General features: G+C 37.3%; 1 protein-coding gene and 1 long non-coding RNA gene across 12 annotated transcripts; one reads left to right on the top strand and one right to left on the bottom strand.

Annotated features, from left to right (window-relative positions):
• Positions 1-1,642: 1,642 nt before the first annotated feature.
• EEIG2 (EEIG family member 2) lies at positions 1,643-22,898 on the bottom strand. Of its 11 annotated transcripts, XM_085511072.1 has the most exons (12): positions 22,589-22,898; positions 21,875-21,993; positions 14,432-14,552; positions 13,824-13,853; positions 13,281-13,397; positions 12,098-12,144; positions 8,133-8,239; positions 6,824-6,919; positions 6,132-6,312; positions 5,914-6,041; positions 5,466-5,535; positions 1,643-4,078 (listed from the first exon to the last, which is right to left on the bottom strand). In XM_085511072.1, the coding sequence occupies exons 2-12, from the start codon at positions 21,946-21,948 to the stop codon at positions 4,036-4,038; spliced, it is 1,014 nt and encodes a 337-aa protein (XP_085367198.1). In that variant the 5' UTR covers positions 21,949-21,993; positions 22,589-22,898; the 3' UTR covers positions 1,643-4,035. The 11 variants fall into 11 exon arrangements, with proteins under 11 accessions (XP_085367198.1, XP_015724901.2, XP_015724902.2 ...); XM_015869415.3 differs by lacking the exon at positions 21,875-21,993; XM_015869416.3 differs by lacking the exon at positions 21,875-21,993 and having other exon boundaries at positions 6,132-6,309.
• Positions 10,328-18,427, top strand: LOC116653747 (uncharacterized). Its single transcript, XR_004308136.2, has 3 exons — positions 10,328-10,443; positions 16,883-16,952; positions 18,293-18,427. It is a non-coding gene; the product is annotated as an uncharacterized LOC116653747 (long non-coding RNA).

The following is a 22,898-nucleotide window of genomic DNA, read 5'->3' as shown; positions in this document are numbered from 1 at the left end:
AACAACTCAGTGAAAGCGACATGAGTGTCTGGGTAGTGACCTAGGAGATATGATTTAGTAGCTTTCTGTAGGTATGGTAAAGGGAGGATGGTTGGTCTAGATGATCTTGTAGGTCCTTTCCAGCTTTGTGATTCCATGAGTTACTTCTGCAATTTTGCGTTACTTGGGTGTCAAAGTGAACAAAGGTTACAAGAAGCCTAAGAAGTTCTGTAAAACAGCCACATTCAGCATTGAGAAAGAGCTTAAGTGGAATCAGACCCAGAAGGAGGGTTCAGTGTATTCTGGCATCAGAAACAAAGGAGAAAGCGGAGAAAGCACACAGGAAAAAAAGGTAATAATAAAAGCCAAGGGTGAAAAGCAGTATAAGAGAGTACTCAAGATAAAGGCAATAACTTGACAGCTATTGAACAAATTAGTAGGGATTGATTTTGGTTAGAATAGCCCGACAAACTAGACTTGATCAGCATTTTAGATGTAAAGCGAGCAAGTTCTACAAATAAATTGTAGAAGTATAGAATTATTTAGAAACAAAACTAAATACCTCATTCATTGAGCCTGAAGGAGTTAACTGCCCACCTCCCCAGCCTTTTTTCTAATACATAGTAGAGCCAATACATTTTTGAACTGTTCAAGTCCTGTCACAGGCAGGCTTGTAGGGTAAAAGGTTCTATGTCGTGCTTGTTAATGTGATTTTGATTAATGAGTTTTGGATCATTAAGTTGGATAATGTGTAATTAGGGCTGGTTACTGATGCCTTCATGTTGTTTTCTTCTATTTAAATTAAATAGAAGAAACACAAGCTTCTGAAAGGCTTCTGAAAGAGTTTCTGAAATGACAAAAGTTCTCATGCAGTCTTTGCATCTACTTCCTGTATACCATCACATCTCACGCAGTACTGTAAGCAAACAATTTGCTTGGACACTGTCTAAATCAAATGCACTGACACTAGCACATACTTAAATAATAGGTCAAAAGAGAAGACTATGAAAAAAAAAAAAAACACCTGCAAAGTAGCACCATACTCCTATAATTGGTTATACATCTCTGAACTAGGGCAAAACCTTCTTTGCTAAGGTGCTTGTACCTTTCTATTCACTTAAAGCTGAAACAGTAATGTAAGTTTATGTTTTTATAACAAGAAAGCAACACAATGCATTTTTAACAGAAATGTTTTTAAATTTTAAAAAATTAAGATTGATTGTTTTCCCCTTCTTGCTGGTAGGTCCTGCTGTGCGGTCATACAGGGAATTCAGTCAATCCGTTGCTGACACTTGTACTGGTTCAACAGGTAGGAAGAGGAAAGCAGGCAAGAAGGAGCAGTTGGGTGTGGGGAACACAGAAAGTTACTTATTAGCAAGAATTAGAGGAAAACATTTTTCCCCCATGCTCACATTTCCCTCTGTTGTTCAGCCATTATCAGAAGGTCCACAAGATACACCAGTGTGTTTATTGATAGCATTCATGGTTCTGGTGTTTTGTGTCTCTTTTTTTTCCCCTTTAGAAAGAAAATTGTTTCTCCTCACACTATAGTGTTTTTTTCTTTGCATATTACATGCAACAGCGGTGCACAGCCTTAATTTAATTCATAACATTGTCTCCTATTTTATTTTATTTTTTTGGACCCATGTCTAAATCATGCATATTCTTTCCAACATCAGTTTATTATACGTCTGAGACATTGGCATTAAATAAAGCTAGTAAATATATCCCAAACACTTTACAACATGTGCATCCAATAGTCTTACAGCATAGTTTACAAAAAAGAAAAAATATTTAAGTATTGAGGTTATGTTCCATCTAAAATATGCACAAGTATAGAATTAGTTGGTAAAGAATTGTAGGCTGAAGATGAACAATAAAATGCCAGAACACAGCTTTATTTAAAGCTCAATTTCCATGTAAAACTTTCTCCTATTTATAAAAATCTGCTTTTCTGGTTTCTAGTACACAAATAGTTTATCTATGACAGTTAGCTGTGGATTTTAACATAGAATACCAATCTGGGCTATGGAAATTCCCCTTCACAATGACATATGTAGCTGTACAGTGTTTTTACATTCCTTCCAGCTGTGCCCACTTTTCCTAGTAAACTAAAGATCAAACTTATACTGGTTCTACTAGACTTGTAAAAAAAGTGTAGCAGTATTTGGGAGCACTGAAAGCAACACAATGCAATTTCCAAGCATCTTCTGGCTTGCAGTAGCTTGTGGCAGTTTGTTGCATAAATTAGGAAACTGTCAGGTTCTGAGAGACAGTATACTAGCAGTTACATATTGTTTGTTCATCCATTTCTCCAATGAAATTTTAGATTATATCACACTTAGAGCAGCTAAAATATATTTGCATTCTTTTAACCCATTAAAATGTTTAGATTATAGTTTACAGTAGGAAAGCAGTGTTTAAGTACCATAATAGAGAAATAACTCATTCATCTTGTTCAGTAACGCTACTACTCAAGCTTCAAACTCTGAAACTACATTCAAAACAAACGAGTTTAATAACAACTCTGTATGTATGAAAAACTAAGTCTGATTTTCCCCAATTGTACCAATTAAATAAGGCCGACTTATACTTCAATGAAAAGATATCAAACATCGGTTTGAGATTAATTTAAAACATTCAGGGCTTTCTAAAAATGGCCACGCTATTTGTATTCTTTAAGTCTTACAGATAAATATTACAATCAGTCGTAGCGAAATATAAATTACCTGCAGTTTTCAGTAAGAATACAGCAGATCTGAGCCCAAACTGCAAATATGCCATTGGAACTACATCATTAGAAACATGGATCCTTCTGTAGTTCTTTGTGAAAATTTAATCATTTTCTTTCTTCATTCATCTTTCTCATCTGGCAGGTAAATCACTATTAGCACAGATTTAAGTACAGTACATTGTCCTTAACATAAGCGTTCAACATGAAAAGGCAAATGTGTTGCACAGTAATTATTTTTAAGGGCGTAGAATATGTCTACAATAAAGTGCTTATCTTGAAAAGTTATACTGGTAATAGTTTAGATGTTTACTTAGTTTTAAAGTCTAAATTATTTAGTAAATAGTTTGATATCTCTGTACTTTCCCTACCCCTCAAGGCACCTTCAAAACACTAGAAAAGCACTGAGGATGGTTAAGCTACAATAAAAAGTTGGAAGTGGTAGTAAACCACTGATGAGGCTTGTAAATGGTACCATCCCACTGAATCTCTAGGTTTGTGCACAGAAGCAAGTTTCTGTGTAAGGGACTTCTGAACTCCATCCTTAACAATCCTAAGGGAAACAAGAAACATTCTTGATAGCAACTGCTATGCATTGGTATTTTGATATATCCTACTTTTTTTTTTTTTTTTTTTTTCACTTTTACAGTGTATTTGATACACATAAACATCTAGATATCAATTACAATTAGCACAACCTATTTCTGATTTATGTACATCTACAGAGGCTTTTTTAACACATGTGAATTTCACCTCCACTCTTCAATATTAAAATGAAGTTATGTTCAGTATTCTTAAGAAAAAAATTCAGCTGTTTAAAACAGAGCTCTGAGGAAGCCATAACCTTCCTGTGATACTAACTTGGACTTGATAGAAGGAGGTAACTTTTCTAAGGCTTTCATGGCAGGTAGGATCAATCTGAGTCTCAATTCATTTATATAGGCTCATTTGTGACTTCTTGAAGCTTGTTTACAAAGGAAGCTGCAGGGCACATAACGACATGTGACCTGCTACATAAAACATTGAAATAGGACCCACTTAATCACGCTTCTAAAATTTTTTGGAACAGCTTAAAAGTAATTCACTTAAACATCAGGTACAGCTTATAAAAAGTCCAAGTACTTGCACAACATGTAGACATCTAGGCATTGCCTTGATATCATAAAAAAATAAAGCTCACTGACCAAGAGGCATTCCATTTCTTTTCCCAGAACAAGTTGATACAAAGTTCATCTTGGCTTTCACAACTCTTGCAGTTGAAGAAATGTGAATCAGAACGTTACTGCTAGAGTTCTGTTTTCCTCTTCTGATCAAGTCATTCTAGGCTAGCGTTTAATCACCACCTGTTCATATGCTCCAGATCCTACTCTGAAAACGTTTGGAAGAAGTTAGATCAATTTCAGTGAACATAGAATTAACAGTATAACAGATAAATAGCAACGTACTGTATGAAAACAAATGAAACCAGGCAGCTTGTACCAAAACAGCTACATCTGAAAGGTGGAAAACATGCCCTTGTTACCATGCTACAGAGTAACTTAACACATTAAAGAGCTTTGCATAATACTGTAGAAAACAAAGAAAGAGAAATAATATTAGAGACCTGCCAAAAGTTACCATTAGGCCTCTATATACTTCCTTAAATTTTATCTTTTGGATACTGCCTCCACCCACTGACAAACACACACACACACACACACACACACACACATATATATATGCAGATATCACACACACACACACCCATAAATAGGTAATACTCTAAAAACGAAGTGCTAGGTCTGTTAAGATAAAAGAAAAGTGTCTTTACTCACATTTATATACCTTTGTCTCCCTATCTCACCAACTTGATAGCACAATGGGTAGTTTTACATAGCAAACTGCAGTGCCTGGTAACTGAATTAAGACATTCCTGTGTACTAAGGCACCACGCTGTGTATTCATTCAAGTTCCCCTATTTAGAAATCAGTGTGCCCACTTGGAAAATAAACCAATAACTGTCTTCTAACCATCGGTATTTCTTGCTTGAGTTACATACATTTGTTTCATAACTTTCAGCTCATTATCAGTGCACTCTGGAAGTACTTAATGAAATTACTGAAGTATGCATGCTATGCTACTTTCAGGAGATTATAGAAAAATCTTAGAGTTACATTGAGCTGCAGAATCATTATGTTAGAGCACCTGGTTACTTGTTGTTAATGCATTCTAGTCTGAGAAGACTAACTAACATAAAGGTATATACCAGAATCTTTGAATAGGTTTTAGAGAATACAGTCTCTCTCATTGTAAGACAACTATATGAAAAATGTCAAACAGAATATCAAAGGACAGAGTCTAGGACTACAAAAAGCCTGAAGATAGAAAGGCTGTAGAAACGGGAATAGTGTAACTTGTGGAAACAAAAGGAGCTGAGCAAAATTGAAGGAAACTTCAGTACTAGGAAGACTAATGTTTAACACTGTAAATGTGAATGCATAGAACACTTAAAAGACTCCACTGAACATTGTTCATATTTGAAAACTGTGGAACTAAGACTTCAGGACCTCCAGAAGTTATGCTTTCACTTGGCACATCAATTTGATTTTAGAAGAAACCTTTGTCTTCTAGTTTAAAACCTGACAAGCAAATTCTTATGATGTCTTTGGGCAATACAGGAGAAAGAAAATACCAATAATATATATATAGAATGACTGCCATATAGGATGCATTTCTGTTTAGTGTGATCCCTGGATTAGTCATCGAGGCAACATACCTGTTAGGTAGATGATGGCTTCCAAAAGAAGTGCTTCCACCAGGACCCACAAATAACCTTAAACCTTCTTCTAGAAAGCAACAGTATAAACATATGTTAGCTTCCTTTATAAAACTAAGTCATCTAAGATTTACCAGTTTTCTAACTGATGCTTTCAGGTGAAAACTTTTCAAGTAAATAATTTCACAGGTTATAGGTTGGGAGGAACTAACTTCCCTATGAATTTGTACCTGCTTTTATCTTTTTAAGATGAAAAAGCAATTATCTGGGAAAGTTACTAGAATTACACAAGTCTGGTTGTGTTGGAAAGAGTCTTCCCAATTACTGGACGGCAGGATCAAGCTAATGATCCAATGGTCTATATACACAACAGGGACTATGAAAAGAGTTGTCTTCAGGCCTGTAAAATATATAAACTTTCCTTAAGCTTCCTTATTTATCTCCATACCTTCTGCACTTGAGTCTAAACTGAAGTCTTGACTCTGGAGTATTTTTTCAACTACATCGTCAGCATCAACTCTGGTAGCATCAACCCTCTTGAGCTGTGATTCCACAGAGTCTTGCTTTACAGGATGCCTGCAAAAACAATTACATTTAGAGATCTTACATGTGATGTAGTAAGTTCTGTTTTGGTTCTGCTAGATAAGGCTTTTAAATTGAGCATACCTGCACAGTTTTTCTGATGATGCATCTGATGATGTATCAGTGCTAGTTACTTTTGGCTCAGTCTCTTTACAGGGTTCTAGAATACTTCCAGTTCCTGTTGAGGTACTACCCACTGAGGTGTTTCTCCTGTGGCAGAGTTCAGACATACTAGCTGATCTAGAGTGACACGTGCTGTATCCTACTGGGAAAACACAGTGGAGCTAGGTGAGGTATGTTGTTAGCTACCATAATCATCAGTTACCTTTTAACAACCTAAAAGCAGAACTTGTGTTTTGTCCCCTTGAAAAGAAATTGTAAGAGTCTTTCAAACATTTTCATACATCAATTAGGCAGTTCACTACAGTTTTTGTGTTCTAGCACATGCTGTTTTCTTTTTGTTTTAATTAACTCCAATTTCCTAACAATTATTTGGACATTGCTTCACTTTAATCTTTTGGAAGCAAGGTCGTCTCCACTGATAAACTATTTGCTTTTAAACATGCAAAATGCAATATGACTATCAGATGCGTTAGTTGGAGTGACAAAGCTCAGCAAAAATTTACTTCCCATCTGAACAGATGATATATTACACATATAAGAATCATAAAATCATAAATCATAAAATTATACTTATTTTCTACAGTGTACAATTATGGAAGTTAATAAAAAGCAACAATCTGCAAACAATTCATATAGAATTTGTTAACAGCTACCTGACAGTTTTGACTGCTGACTTGCATAGCTTGATGTTCTGGAATGTCCGCATGCACCGATTTCATCAGGGACAGAGGCGCTCTTTGATGAAGCATCTGCAAAACGCGTTCATCAGGTAACATTAATGAAGCTTTATTATTACTTATGTTGACTAGACTCAAACATCAGGTTTCCTAGAGAGAACAGGGATTGGACAGGGTTTGTTTTATGAATCCCTTCAAAGGTCTAAGTACTTCAAAAATACTGTGCGTGTCAAAGAAAACACATTCCCTTAAAAATATATACATTATATATAATATTATATATATATATATATAAAACATAGTTCTCCCAAAAATTGAGAGTATCATTGAGTTAATAAGCTGTCTAAGTATAGTGTAGCAAATAGATCAATATGATGGGAAAAGGCATTACAACAGAGATGAGATGACAGAAAGACAAGCATGATAGGAAGGTGCTATCAAAGGATTCCAGGTTTACAAAGGAAAGCTTCACCAAGGAGAAGCCTCCAAAAAGAGATCCTCCCAAACTGGCAGTCAGCCCTTAAATGAGGACTAAGAGAGATGCAGCCAGGCTGTACCCCTTCAGGTCACGCAACTGAACTGCCTTCACCTGTGCTCCCAGGACTGACCAGGTCCTTTCCCCTGGTGCTCAATGAGTGGTTCAGGCCAGGACTCAACACTTAACCATACAATAGTTTTAGATTTATCTACACCATGTTAAAGTGATTACCCTACTTCTCATAAAAGAATTGTGTGCAAGGTGCTGTGTGGTAAAAATTATATAAAACAGCTGTGGTTAAGACAAATTAAACAGTTTTAAGGGTGACAATTTGTAAAAGCCTAAAGCTTGTTAGAAACAAACAAAAACAAACGATCCATAATAAAGTATTTTCATAGTGAGTATTTTTTTTTATTTTATTTTATTTTTTTACATACACAGATTGTTTCAGAAGAACTATTTCAGTATTTTACAAAATACTTAGAACATTCTCTACTCAAAGTTAGGGATAGGCATATCCCTAAAACCACCAGAAATTGAAGACCAAGGGCCAAATCAAATATTCTGTTGAAATACGAATCCAAGGCAAATCAAGGTACGTGCCTCATTGAAAATGAAAGATTTTAAATGTTAGAAAGGCAACCCATCAAGCCCATTTCCTTTCCATCTTTCCATTAAGCAAACTGGTACATAAATAAAAAGCCACCTGTCAATCCCTTTAAGATCAGAAGTAGTTCATAGGCATGTTCTTGAAGCTCCGAAGCCAGTTATAAAATACTTATAGAAACTAAGAACATAATTTTATACCTGCTATACCCAGTTGTACTGCTTTTAAGTCTTCTCTGCCTTTTCTGTCTTCATGCAGAGATTCTGATTCTCCCGCAATTGCTATAGACGTTGCTGTGGAAGGAGGCCTGTAAGAAAACAGCAGTTAGAATTTGCTGTACTTTTGCTGTGATTCTTCTGAACTGATCAGCACAGATATCTATGTTTTTTCAAGTAGGCATAATTCATACTGTGCTTCATGCTAGCCATCCTGTAACCTTTTTCTGGGAACACGCTGTCTAGCTACTGTTCAAAACAAAAAGAAAGGGGAAAAAAAATGCCTTAGCTACTGTGCTTCAGGACATTCCTACAGCATCCATCTGCTCAGTCCTTCAGACTTCTGGGGATCCTTGGAAAGGCTTTTCTTTTTTCTTGACTCATTGAGCAATGCATTTATTTTGAAGGCTTTGTTTGTTGTTACAGCATAAAAATCAAAGGTGTGCTAAGAATTGCATGCTACTCCATACTTTATGGAATATATGGTAAGATAGTAAATTAAAAAGAAAAACAAACCCTATCACATAACTACAGTTTGCCTACTTGACTTATGCACTGCAGTATATTTTTTGGCTTTGTTTCATTTCTGTTGCAGCACACAAAGAGATTCCAGGGTGACTGCTCTCACACTCCTACCAGAGGGACTTCTGTTTCTATCCTCCTGCATTTCTCTCTAACTTTATGTCTTGCAAATTAAACAAACCATCACACACCACATAATTTAAATTGGGGGTAGTACTAAAAAAGTTTTTTATAGAGCTTAAGTGCTAATTTCAATGAATACTGTAACCTAATGAGATACGTTATTAAAAAGAATAAACCTCTTAGTGTTAGAAAATGATAGTTAAAGTAATCTGCTCTTGCAAGCAAACATAACTGAAGTACATTTCAAGATATCATCTGCATGTTTTGCAATGCTTTGTTATCTTGACCTTGGGAACAGACTCCTGCTCTGCATACAAATGGATATTTGTTAACATTTTTATGTTTGATATTTAATAAATCAGCCACTGTCTTCACATACAGTAACATCCACTGTCACGTTAAGTTAGAAATTAAGACAGAACAGCAGAAAAAGCACTTCAGGACACAAATGCCCAACATACAAGGGCTGATCTGAAAGTAATGACTTCTGTTATGTTGGCCCACAATGTCGGAGAGAGATGGTGGTGGTATGGCAGCAGAGGGTGAACCTTCACACCAATATTCCATTACATTTTGTTGCTGTGTGACAGATGGGCAGCCTTGACAGAATGACACGCGATATAGAAGCATGTATGAAGCAAAGGTGCATCACTGAATTCCCCTATGCAGAAAAAAAATGACATCCACTGACACTTGTTGAGACTTTACAGAGACCAAATTGTGGATGTGAGCACACTGACATGAGTAGATGGTGCACTTCTGCAGTGCTAACAGCAACCTGAAAAACAAGCCAATAAGCCATGTTCTAGATAGCCATGTAGACTTCTGTGAGCACAACATGCAGTGTCTTGTTCACTGCTCATAAAATGCATGTGTAACAGTGGTGTATTTCTTATAACAACATTTGTGTGTTTCCTTAACACGTTGCCATAGTCATATAAATAAATAGGAGGCATTACGTTCAGAGCAACCTTCATACCTTTTGAAGCAAGAACTGAATGCTTTCAGGGATATCGCCCCAGATCAGTTGTGAAGCCATCTTGACTTCTTAAAATATGTTGTTGATTTCAGATTGCGCAACTGTTTTAAGTGGTTATTTACTTGTTCTACAAAGAACATCTGGATTAGATAAATTATTTGTACTGTTTGTGTTGGGTAGTTTTACATAGCAAACTGCAGTGCATGCTTACATTCTGGGAAATGGTATAGCTGCAGATTAGAAGAAAACGCCAAATCTGAATAATTTCAGCTATAGAGTTTTTAATTAAGAAGACAGAAAAGTATTTAGTTATTGAGTTCAGCTAGTCATCTTCTCAAACAGGAAGATGTTTTATTGGTATAGACAGTAACAGTTAATTGGCCAAGAAATTGTTTATATGTCACCAGTGTGATATTTTTAATAGGTCTGACTCAAAGAAATGAAGAAACCTAGGGAAATGGAAAGGTTTGCTTGACGGAAGAGATTTAGATAGTACCATCTTACTGTTTGGCAAGCACAGGATGAGATCTCACACTGTTCTACTCTGCTTTTTCTAAGGTCGGACAAAGAAAAGTGACAGGACTTTTAAGTGGTACATCTGGACAGAAGAGTTCCTACAGTGAATCACCTGAGCTAATCTGGTACAAGCTCTAGATTCCCTTGGAAACAATGGTAAGGATAATTCCATGGCAGTAACGCTGAGTCTGTATTTGTACAGAAAGCAAGTCTTGTCTGTCTTAAGTATACAAGAATCTACCTCAAAACAGCTAAAACCTACTGGTTTCAACACACTTGCTCCTTAGACCAAGTTCAGAGTTCAGTGCTGCTTTTCCTTGAGCTACAGCTACATCTGAATTCTTTAAACAAAGATACTGTTTTGTATTCTCTCTCTCTCTCTCTCTTTTTTTTTTTTTTTTTTTTAAAAAAAAAGGGAAGCTTTAAGTGTGTTTTCATTGCTCCAAAATAAACCTGTATGGTATTATCCCATTAATGGATTATAGAGAAGAACACAGATTGCCTACATTCATTTGATAAAACACGAGTCTGAATTCAGTTGATAACAGTAATTTGAACAAGCAATAACTCCTATTGATGGAAAACTATTTTAGTGCAGAATTGTTAAATAAGCACTGCTTCAGCTTTGGGAGATATTTGTGATCCACGTTTTCAAAGTGTAAATGAAATCTGAGAACCTGTACAGAAAAACTGACACTGCAACTGTGAAGCAAGCAAATGCTTCTAAGTGGGGTTTTTTGGTTTGTTTTTTTTTTTTTCCTTTGTTAAGCTGTTTCTTTTCCTTGTCATGTTCTATCATATTAACTAGACAAGATTTTGGTTTTATAGAGCTCAGGAAAGTCCAAACATGTTGTCTCAGAACATAGGGTTATATAGCTTTGCATTCTGTTTCTGTCAACAGCAAATAGAAGGTGCTGAAATAATAGGGGCACACAATAATATTACCTCCTGAATATTACTCCAGCAGCTCAGCTGTAGCTTACAAATATTGTAAGCTTCATGTAATATCTACCTAAGAGCTCACAAAAGTATTTCATTCAGGATTTTTTCTTACATCTTTCAGGAGCTTAGTTTTATTGTTCACAACATGTACAAAGAAGGAGTACCACAGCTTGACTGCACATTGTTGGAAGAAATACATCTTCTTGTTTTAATTCTATCCCCTGCTAGTTTTAGTATAGTAATGAAGTAATCAACGCAATGAACAGAAATTTTTAAAAAATAGGGTTTAAATAGGACTTAAGGAATTTAATTTATTGTGAACAAATGGATTTTATCCGCCCTTCCCTCAAATAACTTGGACAAGTCAAATAGAACTTCCTTAAAAATCCAATACAGACAAAACGGCTCTCTTGTCACATATAATTAGAAATATCTTTGCTAACTAAAAATCTTGAAGTGATTTGTTTTCAAGTCTTAACACACTTAGTTTTAAGCCTTCTTAGATTTGCAAGCAAAACCTGTAACAGAGCATTCTTCAAACAAGTATTAGTCAGATCTGTTTTTATACAGGGCTGCTGTATGAACAGCTTCATTTTCTTTTTTTCTTTTTTTTTTTTAATAATCATTGCAGGTGTACAGGTTAATGTCTTTGCTTGAAAATGTACCAAGTATTTAACAGCAAGGAGAACTGTGATATTTCCACTTTTTTTACTATGTTAACCATTATTCAGCTACTATCATAATTTTGTTTTTACTTAAGTTTTATCATTCTGAAGGTAACCGCATACATAAAACAGAAGTGTAATTTCAAACTGAGTTACATAATCTTGACAAAAGCATTATCCAACATGGATTATTGAAAACTTACATTTTAAAACACGGGTCTCCAGACATGAGCTGCATGTTGATCAACACCTGCACACGAAGAAGAAGAAAACGGTAAGAAATAACTGCAGTATTTTATCATATCACTAAGTTGTATTTGCCACAAATCTTAGGGCAGAAAGCATCACACATGCAACTGAATGCTTATGCAAAAAAAGAGCATGTTTGCATATGTACTGTGAATAAACACAACAAAACAGCATTTGAAAAAAAAAACAGAAAAACACTTGAAAAAAGTCAGTCAAAGACAGGCAGATAAAAACCTTAAAACCATTAAAAGAGAATTTATGTCTCTTTATTTTTTCCTTGAAATTGGAAGATTCATGAGCAAACAGATTTTTGTTTAAAACAGTGAATGCTGAAGCATGTTGCTTGCCAACAGCGTTTAGCAAACTGCCAGCACACTAGAACTATCTGTGCAAACATCGCAGCTAAAGCAAAACCACAGCAGGTAAATAATACCATAGAACAGTAATGCAATGAGATGACTTGTCAGCTGGGTCAAAGCCATCCATTAAAAGTCACTGAGTATATTTAAGACAGAGTGCACACATGAATGGTATACTAGTAATCAATTCTAGACTCTTGGCAAGACAAGTTATTTTTTAAATTTACTTGCAACTTCCTGTAATGAGTTTTTTGCAGCTTACTCCATTTTTCATTCTCCATAAACAGGAGAGAAAAGCAGGGTGAGTTCCAACAATTCTTAACATTTGTTATATTTCCTACTACCCAAAAGAAAAGGTTACATTCCAGGATTTGTGGAGGTGTTAAAGCTGGCATATACATAAGGAAATTAAAATCCACTTGGAGACCTGCAGAGGAAATCGCCCAGTCTTAGAGATGTTATTCCTACACTCTCACAGATTTACTTTTTCCATTGTGCCTCACTATTCCATTTTTCCATTGCTGTTAGAGTAGGAACACCAATTGAAAGGTTTGTTTTACATCTATCTCACTCTATATCCAATAGTAGGATCAATTCTATTGTTGGCCATATGGATTTTAATGATATTCTCTAAAGGAGAGTTATGTTTTCACTTAAACCTCTTCCTAGGGGGAAAATTAGTTTAGCAGGTGTACTTAAAATCTTAAAACTTTAAAGTTTAAACATAACACAACTTTTATGCTGTATTAGTTTAATTGCAGAAAAAGCGAAAAATTACTTTGAGAATGGAGTTATCTTGTCTTGTATTTTTTGTATCATAACCTTCTAATAAACAGCGACGAGTGGTATTTCCTGATCCAGCAAACTCTGCTAGATTTAGATCTGCAAAGCCCAGCTGTTAAAGAGAAAAATGAAAGTTAATAGTACACATATTACTAAATGAAGGCACTTAATACATGCACAGTAGTTTCAGCTATTGTTTCTTGCAATAAAGATGATGTGTATTAAAGGGAGAGGCACAAGATGAAACATAGACAAACTGAGCATCAAATTCCACATAGATCTGTCTTCATTTAACTATTAAAGTATCAAAATAGCAAAAAGAATTTGATGTATTCTTTTGAAAGAAACGTTTGCAAAAGGGTTTATTTTCATCAACCCTTTCAAAATAATCAATTGAAAGATTGATCTAGTTCAGACAACTGTCACTGTAGTACACCTGGGGAAATTACAGGTATTACAGTACTATTCAACTGTAAATGGCATAAACTGACAAGAAATAAATTACAACCCATAGGCTAAAATAAATATCTGAATTTACCTTTGCATATGCCTTTCCTCCTTTTAACTCCTACAAAAAAAAAAAAAAAAAAAGAAAGAAAGAAACAAGACACTAATAATTATGCAAGCCAACCACTAAAAATACTGACTTTAGAAAAGCAAATAGGCTGAGTCTCAAAATATCTCACCACACATTTGCTAGACTACACTGTGCTCACTTAACAATTATGTCTTCAGTACCTGCCAATACCTTGATGCTGTGAAGGGAGTGCCTGACAACAGAGCAGCGTTTGCCTTCTGTGAAGTCTAGCTTCACAAGTGCTTCACTCTAAATTCTCACATTTAACAAAGTTCAAGGCTTCTATGTTTACTGGCGCTTGCTAGAAGGATCCATCAAGAGCTACCTTTATAGAGGCTTACGTGCAATTACCCTGCTGCCCTGCTGGAATGACTGACCTTTTCAATATGAAATATGTTACTCCCATAACTTAGTCAAGATAAAGCAATAAATAAAATTATTCTGCAAGTCTTAATTAGAAAAATAGCTAACATACTTGCAGCTAGAATTTACTACATTTATCAGCTTCTTAAAAACACAACCAGAACAAGTAAAGAAAGAATAGAGGAAGAAAAAGAAACACTACTTACCTTCCTCACTGACACTCTGCAGATACAAGTATCCAGAACCCCTGTTGTGGCATTGGCACTGATCTTACACATAAATATGAATTTTTTCTTCCAGCGGACACAGTTCGCCTGCACCACCTCCCTGCATATAGGAAAGATATGGTTGGGTTGTTTGTCAGTAAGAGGAGATAAAGACTGTTATAAAGACTCATGATCTCTCATCTAGTCACACATTTCTAAACTCGCAACTTGGAACTGTGGAGCATCTATTGTACCTTCTAGCACTCCAGTCACTCAAATCTTCATGTATTAAAGCAGTATTTGCCCCTTTTCCATCTCTTCCATTTTCCTAATCCATATACTGCTATTTTGTATGAACTTCCTACAACACCTTATTATTGGAAGATCAAGCCTGACAACTTTAGCACAGGTACAACTCTGTGATTCTACCTAAGTTGGAGTCAGTGTTTATCACCTATGGAGAAAGGATGAATCACAAGGTTCAAGCTTGCTGTGCTGGTCAGACTGCCAACTACAGTGCATATGCACACAATGACTTACTAAGGATGGAATCAACTAGCTTGTCTGAAATGAGTCAGTTTAGTTACTGCAACAAACTAACGGATTCTGATGATACAACACTGAGTCACATTCAAGCATGTGACCTAAGAGGAAAAGGCTCTGTACACCACAACCTACCTTACATCCATTATGTCTTCTATTGTAAACCTCACCGCACTTTAAATTACAAAGAATAAAAACACCACAAACCTGCCAGTATGACAGATCCAAAACAGAATCAAGAAAATCAGAAAAGGCAAAATACAAATCTAGGTTTTGCACTGGAAACAGGCTTAAGCCAAGGGGCCAAGTGAAATGAAATGGTTCAAGGGACACTTGGTAACTGTTAAGTTCTGTTACACAGAGAAGGCTCTAATAGTTATTGTAGCATCTTGCTGCCAGTTGCTATCTGGTATCTGCATGTTGCACGTACTGCAAGACAAATAAGTAGTAACTGCTTAGTAAATTTAACTGTGTCCTTAAAAACTTAAAAGGATCTTAAACTTATTTCAATGTACTAACAATACTTGTATATACATTTCATTGCTCAATTAAGAAAAATAGCACTAAAGCAGAATAGTTTGGGATACAGGCAACATCTGAAGCATTTCTCCATCTAGTCACATCAAAAATCAGGGTTTCTTCAGGCAAACAGTGTTACTATTATCAAACATGATAATTACACTTTCAATTTTACTTACAAACAAGAAAGTAAAAGTTACTGTCAAAACACCTCAACTATAGATATTGATGCTAAAATCCTCAAAAATTAAACAAAATCAAGAACAACACCCCCCCCCCAAAGTGTAATCGGTTTCTTTCACAGGCACATAGTTTAAAAGAGCAAGATAATTGAAAAACTCATATACAATCTACAAAAAGAGGGGAAAAAAAAACCCAATAACTGAACTGTTCTTCCTTCAATTTCATGGCATAGGAAAAAATTACATAACATTTTAAGGAAGGTAATTTTTGTTTAAGAAAAAACATCGGCAGTTTATTCCCCTTACACTGAAAGGAAACAAGCAAAATATTAACAATTTTACTATTTAAGCTTCTGAGATTCTTCGTTATCGCACAGGACCTCCAGAAAAATCAAGTTACATTGATTGGTTACTATGGAGATGAACTCAGATAACTTCTTGGCAGCTGTGCCTATGTTATGGGGCTCACTGGAGAAAGCTTTCCGTTATGAGTCAGCTTCCTATGAGCCTCATAGTCACTTTACCACGTGCAAAGCAGAAACAGTTGTTTTATGAATCAAAATGCATCTTGGTTACTAAGATACAGTTAAATATGTACAGGCTGTAGCACTTCCATACAATGCAAGAGCAAACACTATTAGTAAGATATAGCCAAGAATAATGCAGAATAGGCAGATATTTTAAGATAGACCACACATGCTTAACTGTCACTTGAACAAATTGTGGGTTTTCTTTATAGTACAATTTCACACTGACTAAACTTTAATGAGGCTAGCTGTCTACAAGTCCCTTCCTCTAAGTATTTTATGTGCCCTACACCACTGCGTTTTAGAACAATGGAATAATTGCTTTTCTCTTCTGATCCACAGACAAGGGAAGAAAAACAATCAATACAAAAAACATACAAGAAGCAAAAAACCCCAATCCAATCGGGTAATGGTCCTAATTTATTCCCACATGGAAACAGCATGTTAATAATGGCTTGTTACATCTAATGGCCACTACTGCAAAAACAAATTGCTTGTGAAGACATTAAGCATCCTGTGAAAAATCACTTTTTCCTAAATGGAGGAGATAAACAGAGGCTTAGAAATCAAGCCACAACTCCTTAAAGGCAAAAATACTGTGTCTATTTAACTAGAAACTTGTTTATTCAGAGTGGGAGTAGCTTCTCCAGCATTATCCAAGTTTTGCTTGCTTCTTCCAGGGGAAAATACATTATGCTGGATCTCCGTGCCTCTGGTCCAACCAGTAATGATGCTGAAGATATGTTCCAGGTAATCACACCAGCATACCACATAGATACACAGCCAGCCACACAGGTCAGACAGAGATATAGATTGCACCATCAGCCTCATTTACAGGCTACTCTGACACACTGGATACCACATCCTTGGAGGTGTTCAAAGCCAGATCAGATGAGGCTCTGGGCAGCCTGATCTGATGGCTGACAACCCTGCTCATGGCAGGAGGTTGGAACTAGGTGATATTTGAGGTCCCTTCCAACTTAAACCAGTCCATGATTCTGTTCCCTTTTCTGTCTGAACACTCTGACTCCAGTTGCTATCACTGAGGGTCCCAGCCTCCCACCATACACGCACACACCCAACAGAAGCTAACACCCAAGAAAATGAATTAGAAACAAGTTGATTGTGAAGATAAAATAGACTGCACTGATAAGAACATGGCACAACCAGATAATCATGTAAGATGGCCCATTCTGTCCCATTACCTATTTTACCACTATTTTCCTCACCCTGGTTCCACCTCAAATAACTTCAGTTCACCCCTTCTCCCACCTTTGAGTCTTCCCTTAAATATCACTTATATCTTATTTATATGCAGCAGTTCAAACCTCATGGTCTTTAAAGAGCACAGAACGTTTTTGCTCATTTGTTGCTGAATATAATGTCTCAAAAAAAAAAGAAAAAACCTATACTTAATTGTAAGTTACTAAATAAACAATACTGGATGAAGTCTTCTCTTTGAGTTACAGAAGAAAGCAGCAGGTCTGTAGAATACACTGTAATAATAAGCTTATACAGAATCTCATCTATTTCTTGTTTTCAAAGACAGTTGACTTTAACATGGCTTCATCTGTGCCTGAGTCATATAAGATGCATTCTCTCCAATGAAAACATTTTTTCCTAAGCAGTGCAATAATACAAACAAAACCAGTCATTTACAAGCAGAGCTTCCACGTCTTCTTCAGTTTTTCACAAATCTCAGCACTATGAAAACCAGCAAGCAGCTCTGCAGGAAGAGCGCCCCTAGTTTACAGGCACTACACAGCAGTTAGTATATGTAATATGAAATAGGAAATGATTCCTGTCTTAAATTTTTTACTCGTAACTAGGTTAACTCTAACTAGTCATACTCATGTCAGGTATTCCTGATAAAATACATACAAACTGATCATAATATGGAAATAGAGCTGCTTCAGGCTATTTTTTAATATAGTCTCACAACAAGCCGTTCCCACCTGTATTTTAACCTCTTTCTTTTAATGCAAAACATCATTTAGACAAACATTCTCTTACCTGCTACTGAGGCCTAAAGATGATTTCTCCCTACCACTAACTTTACTCATAGCTTTTGAAAATGTATTTTATTCCAGTTTCCCTATCGGCAAAACAGGTTGCGGTTGAAAAACTATTAAGAATAGCACAACCCATTACTAAGTCTGAAGACTGCACATGGAACTCACACATAGTATGGGAAGATGAACATGAGAGAGACAGCAGCACCATGTGACAGGTAAGTCCTCTTAACAAATATGTTTGTTTAGGAATCTGTTTGAACTGTGTTACCATCAGGAGAAATTCTCTCTTTCAAAAGCAGTATTTCAATAGCAATAGCGGCAGGAAGAGCAACAATGATTAGAAAGCAATTTAAAGAACCTAGTGGGGCAGAAAATGTGCTTGCCACAGCCACACAAAGCAAATGTAGTTTCAGTTGACTGGCAAAGAGGCAGCCAAGCATCAGTAGAAACAAGAAATCCCTATTGTCCGGAAGGTATCAAATTCCTTGGAAGAAAATTGCTTTTCTACCTAGTATCTCTGAAATAAGAATATAATTACACACGTAATGCAGGAGCTATGCAACTACCTCTCAGAACTCAAAAGCTTGTCATATATGAACTCTGGAATCTTCAGGAGAAAAACAGATGGATTACAGAAAAGCGTTTTCAGCATCCCTCCTATCTCTATCAATATTTTTATCACAGATATAATAATCAACTTAGTTCTAATTGTTTTGGATGGATCATAGATGAACAAATGAACCATAAGCAGCCTAAAGTAATAAGAATCAGAACTCTGAAGGAGGGGAATTGGACCAAACTGAAAACTACAAGCCTACAAACACAAATCCATCACACCTTTCATATACCAAAGGGTGGTGTAGTAGGGAAATTCCAACTGAAAATTTAACTACCAGGTTTATAACTACTGTAGCCTCAGCCTGTACAGTAAAATGTAAAAAAACTCCCTCTTACGAAATAAGATCCTTTAGCTTCGAAAACTCAATTTGTTCCTTCATATGCAGTCTTCTCTTTTTGCTATTGGCTGAACAACTTGAACAATAAGCAGTTATCTACCCTTGGGGCCTATCAATTATTTCTCCAGTCAATTTACAATGAGGTCAGTCAGTCTATGCTTCCAATATATTCGTCTGCATTGTACTAGTGATAATACACAAAATACTTATTGAAACCTGTACTCCAGAATACTAGCATCCCCTGATCAAAATACTCAGGTATAATCTCTGCCCTGGGACAAACTACTGTTCTTCCACAGTACATAGCGTGCACACACTATTTTGTGAACAGTGTACAAATACGTGGTACTTGGGAATCTGCATAAGAATCCAGTTTCAGGGATAAATACCTGTTACCTCTGGCCAAGGAAATAATAACAATGCATACAAACACCTTTCTGCATATGAAGCCACATCTAAGAAAGTTTTCTTAGTAAAAATGGGATCTGTTAGCATTGCTTGGCATATACCCTGTATATTTGCTGAGAATCCATCCTTCATTGTAAAAAAAATCTCACAATACTGTAAAGATCCAGAACTCACATCAGAAAGTTCAGAGAAAGAATTTGTACTGTATGGCTGACTGGCAGCTTAAAATCAAACAAAACCTAAAATAAATTGTCAAGGCAATTAAGGCTTCCCATGCTGTCAAGCGAAAGCTTGTAACCCATTCTTCCTCAGAATCCTTGGATCCTGGTCTCCTACATCAACTCCCTCAAGTTTAATCACTGCCACTACTTGCCTGTTCAATATTGTTCTTTAAAAATGAAAATACTTTAAACTAATGGATTACTGGAAAACATGGAACATTTTTATCAGACAGTTAAGCATTTGATACTGTAATACAGTTTTTCTTCACCTACACTGAATATTCACAGATAACCACAGGACGCTCTCAAGTCAATGTTAACAAACTGGAGTATTAAAAATTTATGTACAAATCACATCTGTGAACAATTAAGATGTTTTGCTATTTATTTTGGAAATTGGTTTGTATCCTGGGCTGTCTTTGTCTGGTCATAAACTTTAAACACACTTCAAGCACACATCTGTACCAACCAGAAGAGCCTCAGTACTACAAACAGAATCTCATTAATACAAACTATGTCTTTGTAACAGTTCTTACATGACAGTAAATATTTAAGATGTAGAAAATATTTTTCAGTAGCTCAAACTTGTCTGTCTTCTTTGTGTCACACTTGAGCATGCAGTGAATTGATACTGCTCACAGGATCAGAGCTTTAATCATTCATACAGCAACATCCAGAGCTCAGTCAGTCTGCCTGAATCTTCTCACATGACAACTCACTACATACAGGCCTTGACTGCACTGCTGCTAGACTTCTTACAGCATTTCTACTACTGTTACCCTACTTTATAGCCTGTTGATATTGCTGCTCTTACAGTTATATTTGGTAGTAGGTTTTTTGTTCGTTTTTAAGTCAGGGCAGTTGGCCATTGATTTGTATTGGTATCAACTGGATTCCCAGCATCTTCTCCCTGAAAAAATACTAGACCTTAATGACAAGAGTAAAAGAGATATGGTCAGTATTTCCATGTATAATACAAAGCTTTTGATAAGTCTGTATACTGTGTTCTGAAACACAATCAAGTTCTTCAAGCTTTTCCTAGCACTTCAAAGGTACCTACTTCCAGAAAACAACCACCACCTCACACTGAAACACCTGCAAAAAGAAGATGATTGCTATTTTAAGAAGAAAAGTCTAACTGACAGATCTTGAAACGCTGTCACACTTGTTAATTTAATTTCTTCCTTATTTGTTCAGACCTTTGCTGAATCACCACTATGAAAACCCATTAGTTTATTCTTAAGCCGAGAGCAAAGGCACTCCCTAAATTGGCACTGAGGGATCACTGCAGAGGAATTCTATACCTTCCTCAGGGCAGCACAAACACTCTCTGGGATTTTAATGCGCTGACATCTCACTGCTGTTCTTATTTTTAAACTGTACCCCGGGAAAAAAAGAAGATAGAAGAATCGCAAAGCTTGAAAATGCAGTACACTATTCCAGCACAGCTCCCAGCTTCATCGTGCTTCCACTGACACCTCCTGAAGGTGCGTTCTGCCTCATCTCCTTCACATCACTCACACTGGCCCACCTGAAAATAGCCACTTTCAAATGAACTACCCAGGAAGCAGATCAGCCCATGAAAGTGACTTCAAGGCCATAAGGACTGCATTAGAACAGCAAAAGTACATCAGGGCCTTAAGATGGTTATCCATCTATTACTTGCAATGAAGTTGCTTGCAAGAAGAATACCGAGAAGAAAAAAAGCAGACAAAATGAGAACAGAATACTAATGAACCATTAAAACCCATCAACCATACCAAAGAAAACAACATCTGATTGCACACATTAGTATATTAGAATGGTTCAAGAACAAGCTTCTAGGCCAAACTTCTCCAGTGTTCTTTATTCTCTTAGATCAGTTTCACTTACAGAATTAAAAGCACATACTTCTGTAAACTCTATGACAGCAGTATACATTTTAATAAGGGAATAACCAAGTAGTCATAGATTTCTTAATTTCTGTCTCCTCCCAGAAGTCCAAGAGACATTTTCCAGTTAATCTTCTTTGTAATAACATGAGAGCAATACAATTAGCCATACACAAGGAATAACCATAGTGGGAGGGCCACCTCTTGTCCCCATGGGAGACCTGGAGGAACCTGTGGCTCACAGCACACCTTGCTTTGCCCGCAGTCCGAAGCATGGCCGTCTCATCAGGGCAGCACCCGGGCAGGTGACAGCTCTACTTCTGGGACACAGCGCAAAAGAAAAAAGGATAACTGAGTACTGCCTCAGTTTCACTGCAGCGTTAAGCAGGACGAGCCGGTAAAGCAAGTGATTCGAACACATACAGGAAAGAAGACAGCACTTTTCCTCGAACCTGCTCATGTGAATTCCCCTTGCAAGTATCTATATATCCATCCAACGACAGGCAGAAAGCCTGCACCCAGCTACTCCGACTTCAGAGCCAGCGGCAGGAGTTCCTTCTCCTTTCACCCACTCCATCAGCTCAAGACATCGAGACTCCAGCACAAGTGGGCTCAGCTGCTCGAGGACTCATTAAACCTTTCTCCCGGAGTTTAAGAGCCTTTGTTTAAGAGCGTTTGTTTTGAAGCATTACGACTTCAATCAGAGAGTCGACGACGAGTCTACAAATGCCGTACCTCATCCCCCAGCCACTGCCACTCACAGCGCGGATAAGATCGGGGTCAGCCATCGCGGTGAGGCCAACTAACCCGCACCCCCGGCTGGCACCGCACCGCCCGGAACCCGCCTCCCGCGCCCCCTGCGGGGCTCCGAAAGCCAGAGGAAGGGCTGTGGGGCCGCCCCGGGACGGCACCTACCGGGAGGACTCCCCGCTGAAGCTGCCGCCGTCCAGCAGCCGCACCTTGCAGAAGAGGATGCCGTTAACGAACGGCACGGAGGAGAGCTCGTCCAGCTCCAACTCTACGCGGAACTTGAACTTCTTCTTCTTTATCATCATGAAGGCCATGGACCGGGAGCCCCCCGGGGGCCGCCCCCACGTACGCTCAGAGCCGCACGGCAGCCCGGCTCCGCCACCCCGCTCCGCACCCATACCCGGAGCGACGGCGGCACCGAGAGGACGGAGCGCAGCTCGGCGCCGCTCCCGGCTCGGGGCGCTGTTCGGCCCCC

Source organism: Coturnix japonica, chromosome 11 (genome assembly GCF_054131305.1).
Source record: "Coturnix japonica strain WE chromosome 11, WE-NBRP24, whole genome shotgun sequence".
Taxonomy (NCBI): Eukaryota; Metazoa; Chordata; class Aves; order Galliformes; family Phasianidae; genus Coturnix; species Coturnix japonica.
The sequence above is the reverse complement of the archived record's forward strand: the minus strand, read 5'-3'. Positions and strand labels throughout refer to the sequence as shown.